At 44.2% G+C, this 15,053-nt stretch overlaps 1 protein-coding gene across 3 annotated transcripts in view; it reads left to right on the top strand.

Annotated features, from left to right (window-relative positions):
• The first annotated feature begins 5,093 nt into the window (after positions 1 to 5,093).
• Positions 5,094 to 15,053, top strand: part of CFH (complement factor H) — a 712,377-nt gene continuing 702,417 nt past the window's right edge. For all 3 annotated transcript variants that reach the window (XM_073582879.1, XM_073582878.1, XM_073582877.1), the window contains exon 1: positions 5,094 to 5,346. In XM_073582879.1, coding sequence (XP_073438980.1) covers positions 5,277 to 5,346 — 70 coding nt within the window. In that variant the 5' untranslated portion in view covers positions 5,094 to 5,276. The remainder of the gene's footprint in view (positions 5,347 to 15,053) is intronic.

Raw genomic sequence — 15,053 nt, 5'->3', positions numbered from 1 at the left:
AGCCAGGATCATATTCCTCACCAATCGTTACACCGATGCCTCTACCTTGTGCCAGTCATTACACTGGTTACCCATCCACTCCAGAATTCAGTATAAACTTATTACCCTCACCCACAAAGCCCTCCATGGCTCAGCACCACCCTACATCTCCTCCCTTGTTTCAGTATACCACCCTACCCGCGCCCTCCGTTCTGCTGATGACCTGAGGTTAGTATCCTCAATAGTCAGAACCTCCCACTCCCGTCTCCAAGACTTTACACATGCCGCGCCAATTCTTTGGAATGCACTTCCCAGGTCAATACGATTAGTCCCCAATCCCCACAATTTTAAGCGTGTCCTGAAAACGCATTTATTCAGACTGGCCTATCGCCTCAACACATTAACCTAACCTATCCCTGTGTGGCAGAGCCAAAAATTTTACCATAACCAGGTTCCCAGCATCATGTTCCCACATGCTTTATGCATCCATTAGCCCTCTGTGTCTGTACTGTTACACACTTAACATTATGGCTGGTCCATACAATCAGGGCAACTGTTACCACCCACCTTTCGTGTCTACCTCTTTCCTCATAGACTGTAAGCTTGCGAGCAGGGCCCTCACTCCTCTTGGTATTTGTTATAATCTACTGTATGTGATTATTGTTATGCTGTAATGTCTATTGTCTGTACAAATCCCCTCTGAAATGTAAAGTGCTGCGGAATATGTCGGCGCTATAAAAATAAAATTTATTATTATTATTATTATTATTATTATGAAAATTATGCAGGAGCCCACGCAATTTAAAAAAAAATTTTTGAAAATAAACAGGTATTGCATTTCCCGCAGATTTTGTGTGTGTCTGTGTATCTTTATTTAACTCTTTATGTACCGTTTTATTAATCAGGGTTTCTGGCTGACACCTGTTCATTACTAAAAATCGGGCTTGGTAATATATATATATATATATTAATATATATATATATATATATATATAGGGGGCCATTTATATGGATACACCTAAATAAAACGGAAATGGTTGGTGATATCATCTTCCTGTTTGTGGCACATTAGTATATTACCATTCCCATTTTGTTTAGGTGTATCCATATAAATGGCCCACCCTGTATATATAATAGTCACTTATATTTGTTTTGTGTGTATAAACATTATAGTTGAACATGGCATAATGGTATGTAATGATGTTATGATCTTCAATGGAGAATGAAAAAGAGGTTGAACAAGGAAATGACATCACAATTTTTTTTAAATAATATATCTTTATTTAGCTTACAAATGTGCATACAAATCTGCATGAAAAACCACATGAAAATCAGCATCAAATCCATGCAGAATTTCAACTGCGTTTTCAGCCAAGAGAGGCAGAAACGGCGCAGTAATTTCCACAAGAAAATCCACAACATGACTGCTCTATCCGGCCTCCGGTGGTACACTGACAAGAGGTAATATCTCCCGCAGTCTATCACTGCACTGCCGTGATAGTTCATCGGAGTTCATGAGCTCTCACTTATGGCAGTACCGCTGTGTGTGAGAACATTCCCACGCAGTGGTGCCTTAATGGAGAGCACCAGAGCTGATCAGCTGATACACTGACAACAGATAATCGCCCCTGTAGTGTATCGCCAGTGGCAGGGTAGAGAAGTCATATCTCCCAATGTGACTATTCTACATTTGAGATCGCCATGGGACAATCTGGATTAGCTTAGACTACGGAGGACAGGGAGTATATGTTGATTTATTATTTTCTGTTATTTCTAGGAGCCGAGGGCATCGGGGATTTGGTGTGCGGTGAGTGTACAGGCGCCGGCAGACGATGTTAAGCCCCCGTTACACACTGCGATATCGCTAGCAATATCGCTGTAAAGTCACCGATTTTGTGACGTAGCAGCGATATTGCTAGCGATATCGCTATGTCTGATACTTACCTCCGACCCGCTCCCCCGCTGATTATCGCTCGTCGCGCGAGAAGCTCCTGGACCATTCCTCGTCGGGCGCTTCCTGCTGGGCTTCCTGTGGCGCCGGCGAGCGACGCGTGGACGTGGGCGGGAGGACGTCAGGATCGCCGCATCTGACAGGTAAGTAGTGACCCCCGACCCCTGCGATGTCGGTGGTGAGATCTGCCTGTGTGGCAGCTCACTAGCGACCACTGAGCAATGCACCAGCGATCCATATCGTTATCGGGTTCGCTGGTGCATCGCTATGTGTAACGGTACCCTCACTCTCCCATCAGCGGCACTTGCTGTCACTGTTATCAGTGACACAAGACAAAGCCCGATGGGAGCAGTAGTCTCATTGGGCCAAACCTGCTTTTTTTACCGCATGTCACCGCTGCATGTCACAGTCAGTTACGGAATCACGCTGACATCTGACAGCATCATCCCGCAGCGCTGTGACTGACAGTACCGGCGGTAGAGTTAATGCACAGAGATGAACACACATACACAGACACAAGCACATACGCAGACAACCGCACAGCCACACACATGCAGATAGCCGCAGACAGACACACATATTCTCCACTAAAGTTAAAAAATGCAACATTGTTCACAGCAGTGACCTGGAGGTCAGAAATGCTTCCCCATGTTTTCCCATGTCATTTGAGCACTTTTCCCATCAATTTCTGTAATTTCTAGTCTCTCTAAAGACCCCCTGGAGGGGCGCCGGAAAAATGCTCAAGTTTACCATAGACATACATTGGACTCGTTGCTCAGGTCGAGCTCCCAAGCATTCCAATTTGCTCAACCCGAGCAACGAGCACCTGAGCATTTTTGTGCTCAACTATCACTAGTGCCAACACTTTCGACCTTGATGATATGATCATTTATTGTGTAGCATTATAAACTGTTAAAAACAATGTTAAAATAACATTTAAATGAAAACAGACATTTGGATGAGGCTTAAGGCCGGTTTCACACGTATTAATATTTCCAGTACCAGATAAACCAGTACCAGCGATATCAGTGTTTGCGTGTTCATGTGTCCTTGCGTGTAATACTTGCGACACACCTGTGGCACCCATGTGCCACATCAGTACCACACATAGTGGCACATGGGAAGCAGCGGTATTGTAACTGGCGGATGCTGAAGACTGCTTGCATCATTCTCTCCTGCTCTGCCAGAGATCAACATGAGCAGGAGAGAATGTTGAAAGTTATATTCAACTGATAACAGCAATAGCAGGTGCCGGCTTATAAGACTACCACTCCCATCAGCCTACACCTGCTGCTGTTAATAAAAAGGAGAGCAGGCGGTGACTGATGGGAATATTTATCAGCTGCCACCTGTACTATAAATAAATAAAAAATGACCTAAATTCTCCTGTATTTTTGATAACCAGTCAGACAAAACTGATAGCTGTGGGCTGCTATGCGATAGTATGCACCAATTCTGGTGCTTTGCCCAGCTCTTCCCACTTTCCCAGCAATGCTGGCAAGTGGGGTAATATTTGCTGGGTTCATGTAATTTCTAGGTTGCTATTTTTAGGTGGGTGGGGTCAATATCCATGGCCCCTTAGCAGCCTGAGAATACCAGGCCCTAGCGGTCTGCTTTGGCAAGGTTGGTTGTCAAATATGTGGACAACCCCATGTTTTTTTTAACTATTTATTTAAATAACTAAAAAAACAGAGTGGGAACCCCTCTATTCCTGATTACCAGCTGTGCTAACTCTCACAGATTAGCTGTTTTTTTTAATTTATTTATTTATAGAGCATGAATTCTCTCATCAGCCACCGCTTGCTTTCACTGTTATTAGCAGTAGCAGGTGTAGGTTGATGGGAGTGATAGTCCCATCAGCCGCCGCCTGCTCTTGCTGTTATTAGTTGATTCCAGTGCAAGCATTGGAGAATGATGAGAGCGATCTTCAGCACCCAGTGCCTGGGAACAGCGCAATCAATATGGCTGCTTTACAGGTGCTGGTGCGAGTCACACTGATGATACACGGATGTCACCCATGTGCACGTGTGAGGGAAGGGTGGCAGCCAATGCTGCTGTTAAAAAACAGACATGAGAGCGTATTTTGCCCATGGACACATGGTCTGTGGAAACACACTAGCAGTCACCACACATACCGGACACACTGATATCTGAAAGAGGCCTAAAGCTGGAGTCACACATAGCGACTTACCAGTGATCCCGACAACGATATCAACATGTCAGGATCGCTGGTAAGTCGCTATGTGATCGCTGGTGAGCTGTCAAGCAGACAGCTTCATCAGCGATTAGCACAGCGACGCCGCGCGCGCGGCATTGCTGTGTTCTGATGCCATATTCATGGCAAAAATAGAATTAAAATAAAAAATATTGTTATTCTCACCTTCCGACGTCCCGCAGAGCATTCCCGCCTCTCTCCACGCTCCGGTACCAGTAATCCTTTGAGAGAATTATCGCAATGACGTCCGTTCTCGCGGGATCACGAAGTCTCGCGGTCATTCTTGCAAAGGATTACTGGGACCGGAGTGCCGGAGTGTGGAGAGAGGCGGGAAGACTGCGCGGGACGTCGGAAGGTGAGAATAAATAGCAATATTTTTTATTTTTTTATTATTTTAGAGCTGATCGCTGGTCTCCCGCCTGTCACACGCAGCGATGCGTGCTGGCCAGCAGGAGATCAGCGACGAAAGAAATGTCCAGAGGTTTCTTGCAGCGATCAGCGATACCGGCAGGGGGGCCGGTCGCTGATCGCTGTCACACACCGCGATCTCGCTGGTGAGATCGCTGTTGTGTCACAAAACTTGTGACTCAGCAGCGATCTTGTTAGCGAGATTGCTATGTGTGACTGGGCCCTTAGACTGACAGTAATCCTGATTTTAATTAATTTTCTATCTTGTTTATATTCAGTAAACAAAAAATGCAAAGAAAAATAATAAAACTTGGATGTAATAAACTCTTTTTACTTTGGAGTGGAAAGCGTGTTGCAATCATTCTCCAGAAGTTAGTCAAAAGAGGCTTGTTGTTTTTTTCTGTCAAATTATCACTAGGTAAACTTTGATTTGAGCAATTGTTTATCTTGTTCAAACATTAGAGGTTTTATCTCTATTGGGACACTTTTTCAAAATTTCTAACCATTATTCAGAGTTTATGTGCTTATTCCTCACAGAAAGAAGCAACAGGCCTTTATATAACACCCTCCTTCTCTCTGCATTCCTTTACTGATTTCGTAATAATCCATGTAAGGGGGTAGTTCATTTAGAGATTAAAAACTAGACCAGTCTGCTCACAGCTCACTGTAGGTAAAGCTAAGGAGGAAGAAGCAAGCTCACCAAAGGACATATGGTCTTTTAAAATGTCTTTACTGGGATATGTACTTCTGCTTGCAGCTGCCCTATGCTGTACTGCTGAGGCTTCAGATGACGGTAAGACTTTACAATTATATCTCAATTTTAAAAAAATCCACAATTAATGTCTGTTATTGCATATTTTATATGCAAATAAGCTCACAACTAAAAAAAAATCCAGAATTAAATTATTGCCAAATGATTGAGAGATAAAATATTGTGACTTTTTCTTTGTGCATTTTCTGCATCTATTGTTCAAGGAAAAGTTAAATTAGTGAAAATCAATTAAACATGATCTTACCAGGTATTTGGAATAATGATGAAATACGTTACATTTGTCATACATGTTTGGTCATATACAACAGATTTAATCCTGTTACTTAAATCTCTTCTGTGGTAAGACATGGTGCAATGTGAAACTGTCATCAATTTCAGTAATGTCTGTGACGCAATGATAAAAGTGTTACATGTCTCTTAGTGTGTGTTCACATGGGCCTCATTGTGTCAAGAAACAAAAAAGATTCCATTGAAAAATATTGTAGAAATATATTTACCAGATACAATTACATTTTTGGTTGAAGTAAAAAGTATAATAAAAATTATAAAAATGTAGAACGAAAAAATGCTGAGCTATGTAATATTCCAGTAAGCAGCAATGACATATTTAACAAGAAATGAGCCATATAAACCTATTATAGGCTGCATCAAGCAAAGATTAAAAGAAAAGTTAAAGCAATGGTTAGATGGTTGTGGCTGACAATGACAAAGACAATTGTTTGCTAGATGTACTAGAAGTGAGAATAGTTGGTGATCAGCTGATTGCCACCCTTGCTGCATTTTGTATACTTCGAAAAGAGTTGTCCTTGGCTATGTGTTTTTGGAGCTGATCTGTGAAAAAAAACATTTCTATAGTGTTCTATTGGACAATTACTTTGCTGGTCATGCATTCAATGTTTCTTTTCTTTTGAGTTTTTTTTTAAGATTATTGAAAATTTTAGAATTTAACATGCAATCATATAGTAATACAGCAAGAATAATTACATAACTTACAATTATTATTCATCAATATTTAGACTAGGTAGAGTCAGATAAGTATAAGTTGCAATGAGAACTAGCAGATTGTAGATGGGAGGTTTTTCAGATTGAAACCTCTATACGCAACCATTTCATAACAGGGTTTAAAGTCTTAAATTGCTACAACTCGATCAACAACATTCTCATTATAGCTGTATTGAGATATTGGATAGATATGAAATAATGATATAGAAAGAATAGACAGAGCTAAAGCTCAAGTGAGGAGGGATAAAGAGGGGAGGTATGTGGGAAGGGGGGTAAGCGACAAGGCACGAGTTATTTCGGTACTAGTCTATTGCAGTTTAATAGTGCTACTTTAGTCTTGCTTATGTTGGTAAGTGGATCTAAAATGGATCCATGGACGCCAAGTTTCTTGAAATGCTGATTGAGAGCAGTTTACCAGGGCCACCAGCCTGGCCATGTGGTACAACATATCCACATCCACCTTTTCATAAAGTTAGTAAGAAGAGGGAACAGTCGTCGTTTTCCAATACATAGGGATCAACAATTTCACCACTGATAGTATGTGTTGCACTAAATATGAAGTGCGTTTATTTCTAGGCCATACCGGGAAGTTTAGAAACACTATTTCAGGCGTCAGTTTAGGTATTTTGCTTAGTATTTTTTGAATAAAGTTTTCCACAACATGCCAGAATTGAGTAAGGGGTGGGCAAGTCCACCACATATGTAAATATGTGTCATCAGCCTCTCCGCACCTCCAGCACTTGGTTGAGGTGCCTGTCCACCAGCGGCTGCTTTGTTTCGGTGTAATATAGCATCTGGATATAATTTTAAAAGATTTCTCCTGTGCTCTGACACATTGTGTTGGGCCATGTGAATATTTGTAAATGTGGGAAATTTGGGTTGGGGTGAGCTTGTAGCCCAAATTTTTCTCCCAATGTGTTATAAATGCTCTTTTGAGGGAACAATCTGCAGAAATTAGTATCTGGTAGATGGTTGACATTAGTTTCTTGGGTTTATGGACTGTTGCACATAAAGTTTCAAAGGTAGTTAGGGCGCGTGTGAGGTCCGATGATTGGAGATAACCTTTCAACGACTCCCTGATGGAGCCATATTGAATAAAAGTCAGGTCTGACAGTTCTGGTGACTCTTGTAATTCCTGTGGCGAAGGGAGTGTCCCACCCATCAAGAGATGATCTATAGGAACGTTTATCAAATGGCCGGATTCCCCAGCATTGCCGCTCCAGGTGCAGAATGAGTGTGGCAATATATCTGCAAGTTTAAGCAAAGGAGATAAGGGTGGGGCAAGCCATCCAACCGACTCGAACCAAATTTTCAGGGTGGCTTTAGTGTGTATAATGTAAAGTGGAATGGCCAATTTCCTACAAGAACACGTTAAAAAGATAGACCTTGGGGGCAGGGGGCAAGAGCCTCCTCCGTCTCAATCCACTGCTTATCTCGGGACCCCCCGCAATAGATCAACCACTCTGGATAATACTACAGCTTGATAATACTTCAGTATGTCTGGTGCTCCCATCCCCCCCTTAGATTTAGGTAGATTTAGGGTTCTGTAAGATATGCAGGGCTTCTGTTTCTTCTAGATATAACTGCGGAATATTGAATTAATTTTAGTAAGAAGGAATTTTGGGATAGATATAGGGAGCATTTGGAACATACAATGCCTTGCAAAAGTATTCGGCCCCCTGGAACTTTTCAACCTTTTCCCCATATCATGCTTCAAACATAAAGATACCAAATGTAAATTTTTGGTGAAGAATCAACAACAAGTGGGACACAATTGTGAAGTTGAACGAAATGTATTGGTTATTTGAAATTTTTGTGGAAATGCAGAAACTGAAAAGCGGGTCGTGCAATATTATTCGGCCCCTTTACTTTCAGTGCAGCAAACTCACTCCAGAAGTTCATTGTGGATCTCTGAATGATCCAATGTTGTCCTAAATGACTAATGATGATAAATATAATCTACCTGTGTGTAATCAAGTCTCCGTATAAATGCACCTGCTCTGTGATAGTCTCAGGGTTCTGTTTGAAGCACAGAGAGCATCATGAATACCAAGGAACACAACAGGCAGGTCCGTGATACTGTTGTGGAGAAGTTTAAAGCCAGATTTGGATACAAAATGATTTCCAAAACTTTAAACATCCCAAGGAGCACTGTGCAAGCGATCATATACTGAAATGGAAGGAGTATCTGGAGCGCCCCGCAGGGCCTTAGGTTACTTGTTACCGGGCTGGTCAGGCTCTCAAAAGGGGATGTCACGGTGGCAGTGCCCTGTCCATGGCCCTGGGTGTCCAGTAATTAAATAGAGGATAGTTATGTGGTGTTTAATTGTGACGCCACCGGGGCCACGGACCGGGCCACTGCCACTGTGACATCCCCTTTTGAGAGCCTGACCGGCCTGGTACCAAGTAACCTAAAGCCCTGCAGAGCGCTCCAACTGGCGTCACGAAGAACAGTATCATTGAGCTCAGCAAAGCTGGGTACTTGGAGCTCAGCAAAGCTGGGTATTGTGTGCCAGAGGCTGTAACATACTGAGTGCCAGAAGCTTTAATGTACAGTGTGCCAGAAATTTACTATATTATGTAAAAGAGATTTTACAGTATTGCTGAAGGTTTATTTGTATTTAGTGATAATGAGAAGGCTGGGCTGTTAAATCATCACCTATCTGCGCCATTGGTTACTGTACACAAGTAAAAATCGTTTGTTAAATAGCTGCGTCACAGGTTTGTGGGCTTGTCAAATTACTGCCAGGAGGAGCTGAGAGGAATGAGCTGCGGTGGGCAGGGCAAGAGAGTGAGTGCAAGGATGATGCCTGCCCACCACCTTTGTGATGCAAAAGTGTCTGCAAGGATGCGAATACTTTCGCAAGGCACTGTATATGTAAACTTGGGTAGAATTAGGCTTTTCAATAACTTTTTCCTCCCCATCCACGAAATATATGAGTCCTTCCACTTCTTTATGGAGGCCATTACCGAAAAAATGAGGGGGGGATATTTAGTTGAAAAAGATCCTTATTTGCTCTGCCCAATTTTATTCCCAAGTATGTGATGTACTGTTTAGGCCAAGCAAAGGGGTATAAGTTTTTTAATTTTATTACTGTATTCGGAGGGACATTCAGATCTAATGCTTCAGATTTGGACATATTCACCTTAAAGTTGGAAAGGCTGCCATATTGCACTAATAGGTTCACCAATGCCGGGATTCCAGATAGAGGTTTAGTCATCAAAACCAAGAAGTCATCTGCAAAAGCAGCAATTTTGTAATGTGCCTTGTTAATTCTGATGCCCTCAATTTCCGAGTGGTGTTGTATAACAAGTAGAAAGGGCTCCATCGCCAGTATAAATAGCAAGGGAGACATTGGGCTGCCCTGCTGGGTACCATTTTTAATGGTGAATGTGTCTGTCATGTAATAATTTATCCTAATTCGGGCTGTAGGGTGGTTATACATTACCATTATAGCCAATACTATTGTATTTGGAAACAAAAACCCAGCAAGTACCTCCTTTAAATAGACCCAGTCTACCCTGTCAAAGGCCTCTTCCGCATCTGTTCCAACAAGTACTAAAGGAAGATTGCGGTGTTTTGTATTTTGAAGTAGGTGTAGCACCTTATGTACGTTATCCTTCCCCTCTCTTCCCCCCAACAAATCCAGTCTGATTTCAAGAAATCAGGTTTGGTAAAAATGTGGCTATTCTTTTTGCCATCAGACTAGATAGTAGTTTTAAATCTACATTAAGAAGGGATATTGGCCTATAGCTGCTACACAATTCTGGGTCTTTCCCTTCCTTATGTATTAAAGATATTCTGGCTTCAAGCATTTGACTTAGAAGCGGTTGGCCTTCCAATATCGCATTACAGACGTTTAGCAAATGTGGTAGCTAGAGCGTGGGGAAGGATTTGTAGTACATAGCTGAAAAACCATCTGGACCGGGTGCTTTCCCTGCGGGGCACTTTGACAGGGCAGACTGTAATTCACTGAGTAGGAAAAGCTTAGTGAGTTGCTGTCTCTGGGAGTCTGATAGACCCGGTAGATTCAAATTGCCTAAGAAGGTGTCAGGAACACCGCACTGCACTTGCTCACTGAGCCAGGGCGCGTGTCCTGAGTACAAAGACTGTGCACAAAGATACCTGCGGAGCGAGCAGCAGTGGTGACAATGCATGCTCCAGGACCTGAATCACGTGACTGCTGGGGGCGTGGCCTAAGCTCCACAGAGCTAGGAGCTGCAGGGAAACTCCTAGAAGGGTAACTACAGGACAATGTTACCAAGGAGCATAGACAGAGACAGACACCAGATCAAGCCGGGTCAAAGCACGAGATAGCAGGACAGTACCAAAGGGCTTAGACAGAAAGAATAGTCAGGACGTAGCAATAGATCAGAAAACCAGAACAGGTATTAGACGGTACAATAGAGGTAAACTGTAACGGAGTAACGATAGCCAAGCCAGGAGGTCAGAACCAGAAAAGACAATGGTACCAAAAACGAGAGACGCAGTACAGAGTGAAGGAACAAGCCGGGTCATACACGGGAAGCAAACAAACAATGCAGAGTACACACACACCAGGGGTCAGACACACCAGAATAGCAGTATAACTGACAGAGAATGCCAGTATGGAGTGAGCATAAATACCCCTCCCAGATCCAAAGAGAGGCTGGCAATGTTAACCCTGTCAGTACAGGACATTAACCATGTCCTAACCATGACAGTACCCCCCTCTTAATGGGGGGCCACCGGACCCCCAGGTTTCTAAGGGTACCTGGCATGAAAAGCCCGCACCAGTCGATCAGCGTGCACTGAACTGGCCGGAACCCACGATCGATCCTCAACGGAATATCCCTTCCAATGGATAAGGTACTGAAGTCTCCGGCGCACCCACCGTGAATCAATGATGCGCCCTACCTCGTACTCCAGTTGACCCTCTACCAACACTGGTGGAGCCACGGATGAGGGATCTTCTCTAACTGTCCCCACAGGTTTTAATAGGGACCTGTGGAAGACGTTAGAGATTTTGAAGGAGGTGGGCAACTGTAATCTGTATGCCACCGGGTTGATCACCTCTGCAATCTTGTATGGGCCAATAAATTTGGGGCCCAACTTCATAGAGGGTATTTTAAGTTTGATGTTACGAGTGGACAACCAGACTTTTTCCCCCACTGTCAACGCAGGAACCACCCCCCTCCTCCTGTCTGCAAAATGTTTGAACTTCTTCTGGGCTTTGGAGATGTTCCCCTGTACCTCCTTCCAGAGGGTTTTTAATTGTTGTACCATCCCCTCGGCACCAGGGCAATCCGAATCCATACAGGAAAATTCCCCAAACTGCGGAACAAACCCATAATTGACCAGAAAGGGAGGCTTTCCGGTAGACTGATTAACCCGACAGTTGAATGCAAATTCTGCCATGGGCAATACCTCACACCAGTCTTCCTGTCTGGAGGAGGCCAGGCATCTCAGAATCTGCTCCAATGACTGGTTGGTGCGTTCCATTTGTCCGTTAGATTCCGGGTGATAGGTAGAGGAGAATGACAATGTGACCCCCAACTTCATACAAAACGCTCTCCAAAACCTAGCCACAAATTGCACACCCCTGTCCGACACCACGTTCACAGGCACTCCATGCAGTCGAACAATGTGCTGTATAAACAAACGAGCCAAGGTTTCAGCAGATGGTAGCGCAGGTAATGGCACAAAGTGGGCTTGCTTAGAAAATCTATCAACCACTACCCATACCACTGAGTTGCCCTTGGAAGGTGGAAGGTTAGTGATAAAGTCCATGGACAGGTGTGTCCATGGTTTATCCGGAATTGGCAAAGGCACCAATTCCCCGGCCGGCCGGACCTGAGAGCTTTTAGAGCGCGCGCACACCCCACAAGTATTCACAAATCTTTTTATATCAGTACCCACAGAGGGCCACCAAAAGCCCCTAGCTACTGCCCCCCGGGTAGCTGCAATACCAGGGTGTGCACTTAACATAGAGTCATAAAATTCTTGGAGGAGTGTGGGACGGAATTGTTCGGGTACAAACAATTTACCTGGGGGTTTATTCCTGGGAGCTTGTGCTTGTGCTTCCAGAATCTCTCTCTGTAACTCAGAGGAGATTTCGGCTACAACCACTCCTGGTTGAAGAATGGAGGAAGGAGGTTCTGGAGGGGACACAGAATCAAAACTTAGGGATAAGGCATCTGACTTTACATTTTTAGACCCTGGTCGGAACGTGATGGTAAATTGAGATCGAGAAAAAAAAAGTGCCCACCGAGCCTGTCTGGGGGTCAATCTCTTAGCAGACTCGATATAGGCCAGGTTTTTATGATCAGTGACAACCGTAATGGGATGAGCGGCCCCCTCCAAAAAATGCCTCCATTCTTCAAAGGCCAATTTAACTGCTAACAGTTCCCTGTTACGGACATCAAAGTTTCTCTCGGCCGACGAGAACTTCTTAGAGAAAAAGGCACAGGGTTTGAGGTTAGTCAGGGTAGAGGGGCCCTGTGACAATACTGCCCCCACCCCCACCTCCGAAGCGTCGACCTCGACGATAAAAGGTCTTGACGAATTGGGTTGTACCAACACAGGGGCTGTAGTAAAACACTTCTTTAATGCCAGGAAGGAATTTTTTGCAGCCACAGACCAACTTTTTACATCTGCCCCTTTAAGAGTGAGGTCTGTCAAGGGTTTTACCACCTGCGAGAACCCTTTAATGAACTTCCTATAATAATAATTAGCGAAGCCCAGAAATCGCTGCAACCCCTTCAGGTCATGAGGCTGCACCCAATCTGTAATGGCCTGAACCTTCCCTGGATCCATGCGGAATCCCTCCCCAGATACAATTACACCCAGAAAAGACAGTTCTTGCATAAAAAATGAGCACTTCTCCAGCTTAGCATACAAATGGTTCTCCCGGAGTCTCATAAGCACCGTACGCAGATGATGCAAGTGTGACTGACTGTCCTCAGAGTAAATCAAGATGTCATCCAGGTAAATGACTACATAACGTCCTATCAAGTCAGAAAAAAAAACATTAATAAAATTCTGAAAAACCGCAGGAGCATTAGTGAGGCCGAAGGGCATAACCAGGTTTTCAAACAGCCCCTCAGTTGTCAGGAACGCTGTTTTCCATTCGTCCCCCTCCCGGATCCTTATAAGGTTATAAGCACCTCGTAGATCGAGCTTAGAAAACCATTTGTCCCCCGTGAGTTGATTGCATAGATCAGGAATCAACGGGAGAGGGTACGTGTTCTTAACAGTAAGTTTGTTCAGTTCTCGAAAGTCGAGGCACGGTCGCAACCCACCATCTTTTTTCTTTACAAAGAAAAACCCCGCTGCCACGGGTGAGACCGAGGGCCGAATATGCCCCTTGCGAAGGCTTTCTTTAATGTACTCTTTCATAGCTTGGCGCTCAGGCCCAGACAAATTAAACAAACGAGCCTTGGGTAATTTGGCTCCAGGTACTAAATCGATAGCACAATCATATGGTCTATGTGGTGGGAGCGCCTCGGCCTCGCTTTCGGAAAACACATCTTTAAAGGTCTCTCAGGTACTTCGGAATACCCTCCAGACCAACAGATGACACAGATACAGATTTTATCGGATTGACAACCGGGTTACAACACAGACCATTATCATTACATCTCCAACGGGTGATCTCCCCCTTCACCCAATCAATAAGAGGATTGTGGCGTTGCAACCAGGGCATTTCCAATACCAGTCCTGCAGGCAGATTATTCATAACGAAACAACTTAAATTTTCCACATGAGTGGAACCCACTTTCATAGAAAAAACTTCAGACATAAAGCAAATTCCATCCCGGGTAAGAGGGGATGAATCCATAGCCACAATTTTAACAGGGTCTTTTAACCTGACTGTCCCTATCTTATTAAGAGTCACAACTTGGGCATCAATCAGATTAATGGAGGAACCACAGTCAAAGGCGGTGGTCATAACAGGACCGCCAGCAATTTCCAATTCAACCTGGAGGACTATTTTTATACGTGAGAAAAAATGTACCTGGGAGTCTGGACAACCTCCTAGATTGTTGCCCAGACTCAGTCGTTTCTCTGAAGGTTCCTCTGAAGAAGGGCAGGAGGGACAATTCCTTTTCCAATGTCCAGAGGCTCCACAGTAAAAACATAGTAGGTTGTCTCTGCGGTGCCTTCTCTCTTTCTCCTTAACCGAGACTGACCCAACGTTCATGGGCTCAGATACGGGTGAAGTGTCACACAATTTGGGGTACAAGGGAGACTCTTGTTGCATTATTCCTCTAGCATGGAGTCTCCGGTACATACGGACTGCCTGCATCATGGCGTCCTCCAGGGTATCAGGAGGCGGATGCAATGCCAGAGCATCCTGCAGATGGTCAGAAAGGCCCCTGCGAAACAACCCCCTCAGGGCGGCGTCATTCCAGGATACTTCGGCGGTCCAACGTCTAAACTCTGAGCAGAACCATTCAGCAGAGTGCCTTCCCTGTGTCACACTCATCACCATATCCTCTGCCAGATGCACTCTATCAGGCTCATCATAAATGTGCCCCAGAGCCTCAAAGAACAAGTTCACTGACATACGTTCAGGAGCAGAGGAAGACAGAGAGAAAGTCCATGCTTGCGGAGCCCCCCGAAGTAGGGAAATAATGACCCCCACCCTCTGGAACTCATCCCTGGAGGAGCGGGGCCTTAGAGAAAAAAAAAGCTTGCATCCTTCTCTGAAAGACCTGAACTCCTTTTTATCCCCTGAGAAGGG

Source organism: Dendrobates tinctorius, unplaced genomic scaffold, assembly GCF_039654945.1.
Source record: "Dendrobates tinctorius isolate UK_male_01 unplaced genomic scaffold, ASM3965494v1 ptg000074l, whole genome shotgun sequence".
Taxonomy (NCBI): domain Eukaryota; kingdom Metazoa; phylum Chordata; class Amphibia; order Anura; family Dendrobatidae; genus Dendrobates; species Dendrobates tinctorius.
This window is presented reverse-complemented; position numbering and strand designations above follow the sequence as displayed.